At 40.9% G+C, this 6,722-nt stretch overlaps 1 protein-coding gene across 2 annotated transcripts in view; it reads right to left on the bottom strand.

Moving 5' to 3' along the window:
- Positions 1-6,557, bottom strand: part of TGFB2 (transforming growth factor, beta 2) — a 91,464-nt gene extending 84,907 nt beyond the window's left edge. For both annotated transcript variants that reach the window (XM_008589201.1, XM_008589200.1), the window contains exon 1: positions 5,674-6,557. In XM_008589201.1, the coding sequence (XP_008587423.1) occupies positions 5,674-6,019 (346 nt within the window). In that variant the 5' untranslated portion in view covers positions 6,020-6,557. The remainder of the gene's footprint in view (positions 1-5,673) is intronic.
- Positions 6,558-6,722: the final 165 nt, after the last annotated feature.

Raw genomic sequence — 6,722 nt, 5'->3', positions numbered from 1 at the left:
GGGCGGGGGACAGGGAGGAGTCAGGCCAGAGTCGCACCCCAGTGGTGGACCTGCACATTTCTCCCAGGGCTAGGCTCCTCATATCTTCCAGAACCTTCTAAAAATGCAGGCTGAATTGTGTTGTAATCTCTGGGCAAAGGCCTAGGCATAAGTGACCTCCTCAGTTCTAACCCAGATTTGATGTGGGTTCAACAGTGAGTCATTAGCCCTTTTTTCACATCTCAGTTTCCTCTAGGAAAAATAATCTGTCATTGTTTCATATCTTTATATGAAAGATGCTGCAACTAGATTACATCAGCGTCTTTTCACCAAGGATCAGTCATAATTCAAAAAGTGCAGCTCTTTGAGTAGACCATACAGGGGTCGCTGTGGAGACACCAAGGGCTCACCCTGTTCCTTTTGTGAGGTCAAGTGGTCCCCACCTGCCCCTCAAGAATTGCAAAGCCCAGCCTCCATCACCAGGTCTCCTCGGGATGGCCTCACATGGCAAAAAGGACTACCCAACTATCTCTATTATAAACAGTGTATTTCTTTGAGGGTTTTTTCTAGTCTTTGAAAAATGAAAAAGAAGAAATACTGAAGAAGGGAAATGCAGCTTAACTTAAATGTAACCACAAATAGGCATTAGGATTAGTACAAGCAATGATGCAATATAAAGGGGGTAATTCAAGTTCGGTCTGCTGTGTATTAATAACTCACCCATTCTAGAAGTCAAGGGGTTCAAGTCTGACTTTGATCTCTTCCTCTCTCTCTCTCTGCCTCTCTCACACACCCACATACAAACACACAGAGAGTCTTAAAAAATAAAATAAAGCAAAAAAACTACTGTATTCCAGCAATTGCTAATATTTTCCTTCATTGGGCAATTGGCCAACAGACCATTCTATTCATGAATAGAATGCCAAGTCACATTCCCCAAAACCATAGTGTCACTGGTATTCATTCTACATTCCACAATTTCACTTGGAAAATTACAGAGGAGACATAAATGGAGATTGCTTGGTATTAAATGTTTAACATTTTGTGAAACATTTACAAAGAAAACCTCATTGTGATTTTTCAGGCTGTATATTTTAGTTTATCTAATTCAATATGATAGAGTAAACCAACATGATTATTTATATTTTCTTCAGTCATCTAGGTTGGAGATTTCACTCTTCATTAGCACAAACTGCTTACTTTCCTTGCAAGGAAAATCCAAGATAATTCCTCACTTCTTTTCTCTCTGTTCTGACTAATGTCACACTGCTGATGACTGAGGCTACTAATGGGTGGGTCAACACCATTTCTTAGGCTAAATAAATGGGAAGTTTTGATGCCTCTAATTTAGGTGTTTTAAGATCACAATAATAAAGTATATTCCATACAGAATGGTCTAACCTATATTACATTTAATTAAGATAACTTTCTGATTATCCTCCTAATCAATGCTCTTTTTTTAATATCCTTTGATCATAAAGACATTTTATTTTTTGTAATTACTTTTAAAATGGTACTACCAGCAGAATTCAGTAACTCAAAATAAATTCCAGGACTTCTCAATTTGGGTATTATTAACAATTTGGGCTGGATAATTATTTAGTGTATGGAGGGGCAGGGGGCACCTGTCCTGTGCTTCACAGGATGGTCAGAAACATTCCCAGCTTCTACCCATGAAATATCAGCAGCACCCCTCCATCAGTAGTCAAGTCAACCAAAAATGTCTCCAGACATTGCCAAATATTTCAGCAGGGGTGAGGGTACAAAATTACCATGGTTAGAACCACAACATGTGCCTGGCTCGTTACAATGAAAAAGGGAGAGGGAAAAAAGAAAATGAAACTGTTTTGCCCCTTCCTTTTTTTTGATTGACCAAACCTCTCCAGATTTTACCTGTCAATTTGGATTCTTCTTGCATTTTACAGAATCGCTTTTTCTAAATTTCTGAAACTTTGTGCAGTGTATAGTGTTTTTTGAATAGATGTGCCTTGAACTTCAAACGGATTGTCAAACTACTAGACGTCCACTAATTCCCACTGGGCGAACTATAAGGAAACCTTTGCATAACTCCACTTTGAGCCTTAAACTAACAGCATGTGAAAAGATCAATATGAATAAATTCAAAACTAATCAGACTCCTTCTTTAAATGTTGACACAGTATTATTTATATCCCATAAATACATTCTTGACTAAAATTCTTCCCAGGAGATTGGCACCTGGCCAGTTCTATTCATATTTACTGTATTTATATAGCACATTTGGCCAAGGATAATATTTAAGACAAAATATGCCTGAGGGCATATACAATATCTCTTATATTTTTACTTTTAAATCTCCACATTGCTAAAAATATTTAGTCTGAACTTATAAAATATCCCACAAAGGGCTATCAGCAATCTGTAATAACATATAGCTCACTGAGTATAATTAGAGCATATTTGTAATACTTGAGCTGAAGTCACTCCCTGAACACTAATAAGCTGGTAGTAAAAATGAACCAGTGATCTTTCCCATGCCTTCATCTCTAGGGCTTATGACCCTTGCCGGATTCACTGCAAGAAATGACGAGGCACACTCCCTCCCCACAGCTACTTCAATGACAGCCAAGTTAAAAGTTAGGCAGAAAAGCCCTAAAGAGGGAAAGTTGGTATATAAGCCAATGCTGTACTTTCAATCTGCTTTTTAAAAATATGGTGGAGTGATTTTTTTCTTTTCTTCCTTTTTTTTGGAAAATTTCATCATATTCCAGTATAACTAGAAAGTGCTGGAAAATCAGTTAACCTACTTTCTATAAAATTATCCACAGTCCTTGCACAGTAGTATCAAATCTGCTATTAATATGGCTTTCTGCTCCTAAACTTCCATACTTTAAGAAACCTGTATTCTTTGTATGAAAACTAATAGCATATTTTTTTTATCCTGAATTTTTCAGAGGTTTTAATTTAGGTGGCTGGGGGTGGAATGCAGAGGAGAATCCACACAGTGATCTTAGATGCCATACTCTGAAACCCTCCTAATAATCTGGGAATTTTTCCAATTTGTTGATGACCACAATCCGGGGTTGGACCATCTCAGCTCTTTAGACTGAAGTGTGCTTGAGAGGACAAAGAATTAATGCCCTTTTGCTCTCTCCGCACCTATGCAGTAATGAGGTCAGACCTCCTCTCTGTGTTATTGAAGTGCTGGAAGTGTATTAGAGGTTTTGCATGTAAACATTGAAGGATGAGTTATTCAGGTTCTGCATAACATACTTGCCTGTCTGCCCAAATTACCAGTAGAACTTATGCATGTGCTAGAGAAAGCAAACTGACTTGACTCCTTGCTCCGTCTCAATGGTTTTGGACTAATTACAATGAACTTTCTTTCCTAATATCTTCTTGGCTCCACCCCAGATAGAAAGCTTTACTTCCGGAGGGGAATAACCAGGGTGGGGTGTATTTATCACCGCTATTGTAGATAGTGCCATAATTGCAATAATAAAATCATCCTGCTTGCCAGGATTCCCTGCATCTGTTTTGCTATGGAACGAGAAGAGGAGAAGCTGCAGCAAAAGAAAGGTCGCCAGAAAGACTGGGGTTAGATACACGGCTGACATTTTGAGACCATCAAGTACAAGACATGGCAAGTCACATTGCTAGGACTTGTCCAGCTAAAAATAAATATTGAAAAAGAAAAGCACCATCCTGAAATTAGAACCTCTAGGATAAAATTACCAAGATGGCTGTATTATCTACTTAGGCAAGACACAGAGACTTTGCAAAGGCAGCCAGCAAGTATATAGGACATGGGAAGGGGAGGAGAGAAATGGGCACTTGAGTGATGTCCTCTCTTTCATTTCTGATATTATTAATTTGTGTCTTGTTTCTTTTTTATAATTTATTTTTCTGACTTAGCTTGGATAGAGGGCTAGTGATTTTATTGATACTTTCCAAGAACCAGGTTTCAGTTTCATTATTTTTTTCCTATGGATTTCCTGTTTGAAAATTCACTTATTTCTTCTCTCATGTTCATTACTGTTTTCTTCTGCTTCCTTTGTGTTTTATTTGCTATTTCTTTTTCTAGTTTCCTGAGGTGTAAATTCAGATAATTCATTTTACATCTTTCTTATTTTCTAATATATGAATTTAGTGCTCTAATTTTTTTTCTAAGAATCACTTTTGCTTCTTCCCACAAATTTTGATAAGTTGTGCTTTTATTTTGATTTAATTCAAAAATTTTTAAAAAATTCTTGATTTTTTTCTGTTATCTATTTCTGATTTAGAAATATGTTATTTAATCTTCAAGCATTTGGGGTCATTTCCAGCTTTCTTTAATTTATTGATTTCTAGTTTAATTCTATTGTGATCTGAGATAAAACATAGTATGATTCCTATTTTAAAAATAATTTAAGGGTCATCTTGTGATCCAAAATGTGGTCTATCCTATGTAACGAATTTTCCCTGAGAATTTGAGAAGAGTGTGTATTCTGCTGTTGTTGAATGAAGTAATCTATACATATCAATTATATTCAGTTAATTGATGGTGTTGCACTTAATGATTTTTTTCTTTTTTTCTATTTTTTTTTTTTCCTTTTTCTTTTTCTTCCTGGTATTTAACCCTCTCAGGAGGTATCAGTGGATACTGCTTCTTGTTGTTTTAAGAACTCTGAAATAATGCTATGCTAACTGTCATCCTTTTCTCACAAAGAGCTCCACAGTAAATCATTTCACTCCCATGGCTACTGTCTGCCAACTGGTTTTGAGGACAGTTCTCAGAGAAGCCAATTAAAAAAAAATTAAAAAGCTACTTCTACTCTATCTGATTTAGGAATGCATCTCGAAGAAGTAACTGCAGGAAGCCTATGAAAGGGCAGAGCACAGTCCTCAAAGTTGAAAAAGTTCAATGATTAACTCATAAGAAAAATGATCTGCTTAACGCCGATGATTTTAAGAAGGCAGGTTTGGATGAATTCTGAAAAGTAATGTGAAGTAAAGCCTTTTTAAATAGTCGGAAACGAAGGTGTCCTTTCCACCAGTTCAGGTGAAGTCAAAAGGGGACGTGGTTACAAGATTTTGCTTCTGGGGAGTGGAAACACCTAGGGATGGGAACAGATACATCAAGGATTAAGGGTTTCGAGGCAGGTTTTTCCACGGGTCTCCAAACCGGGTTTTGTCTTGGCGATGATGACATTTGTGGGGGAGTTAGAGACAATAGAGAAGGCTTGGGGAACCAGCTAAGAGTTCGGCACGGAAAGGGGGCGCCTTCCGGACAGGCTAGTTTTAAGCCACTATTTTTTTTTAACCCTTCGTGCACCAGGTCGGCGAATTTCACGCCAATCGGAGCAAAGAAAACAAACCTACCAAGATTTCCCAGTTTAACTCTGTCCCAGGGAGCGCCTCTAGTTTGACAGACGAGGGCTGACTCCTAGCTGGTGGCAGAGTAGAGTATCTCAGGGAAGAGAAAAAGAGAATAATGCCTCAGAACGGACTGAGCGTGGGGAGCAGGGACAGATGGAGAAAATAAAGTAGAAAGTTAACCTTTTCAAGCCTGTCTGGAGCGTACGATGGGAGAGGAGGTGGATGGGGCGAAGGACAGGAGAGCCGGAAAAGAGCGTTCGGGGGGCCGGAGAGGGAAGGCGATCGCTGCAGCTGCTGCGGTTCGGAGAGCTCGGGGCAGTGCTAACCTCGGGGACGGAAGCAAAGAGCAGTACTTACTTTCCGAGGGGAAGAAGGGCGGCATGTCTATTTTGTAAACCTCCTTGGCGTAGTACTCCTCGTCGCTCCTCTCGCGCTCGCAGGCTGCCGCTCTCCGGCTCGCCTTCTCCTGGAGCAAGTCCCTGGTGCTGTTGTAGATGGAAATCACCTCCGGGGGGACTTCCTCGGGCTCAGGGTAGTCTTCTGGGGGACTGGTGAGCTTCAACTTGCTCAGGATCTGCCCGCGGATCGCCTCGATCCTCTTGCGCATGAACTGGTCCATATCAAGTGTGCTGCAAGTAGACAGGCTGAGCGCGACCGTGACCAGATGCAGGAACAGAAAAGCGCTCAGCACACAGCAGTGCATTTTTTAAAAAGGGGGAGGGAAGGGGGTTTTTGTTGTTGTTGTTTGGGTTTTTTGGGTTTTTTTTTAAGTAAGAAAAAAAAGAAAAGAAACCAACAATTCTCAAAGTACAGACCAGGTAGAGTTGTTTGTATTTAATACGAAATTTTTGCAAACAGTCGAGAGTCAATGCCCAATAGAAAAATATATCTTTCTTGAATTCCTTTAAAAAGAAAATGCAAGTAGTTCCCAAAGTGGAAATATTAATACGGGATGGGCAGGGGGAACCCTGACTTTGGGGAGTAAGAAAAAAGTTTCTTGGAGCGATGAGATGGGAGAAAAAAAAAAAAAAAAGACGAGTGGCAAGTAAGCAGAAATAAATTTAAGAGGAGGAAATGGAGTTCAGTGTGTCAGTCTCGGGTGCGCAGTGGCGGATCTGAACTCGGCTCCTCCGGCCAAAAGGGAAGAGATGAGAAGGTCCCAGGGCTGGCAGCTGGCGAGCTGGCGGGAGGGGCGCCGGGCGCGCTGTCAAGGGCGCCGAGGCTGCCGGGCTGTAATTTATGTGTTTCAAGAAGGAGCGCTCGGGCCCTGCCTTCCACGGCGGCGCCGAGAGCAGGAGCGGCGGCACCGCGGGCAGAGCGGCGCACACGTGTGTGCGAGTGTGTGCGTGCGCGCGTGTACGCGCGCTGGGGGCGAGCCCGGCGCGCCGCGGGGAGGCGGGTGCGCC

This window comes from Galeopterus variegatus, unplaced genomic scaffold, assembly GCF_000696425.1.
Source record: "Galeopterus variegatus unplaced genomic scaffold, G_variegatus-3.0.2 Scaffold5293, whole genome shotgun sequence".
Taxonomy (NCBI): domain Eukaryota; kingdom Metazoa; phylum Chordata; class Mammalia; order Dermoptera; family Cynocephalidae; genus Galeopterus; species Galeopterus variegatus.
The sequence above is the reverse complement of the archived record's forward strand: the minus strand, read 5'-3'. Positions and strand labels throughout refer to the sequence as shown.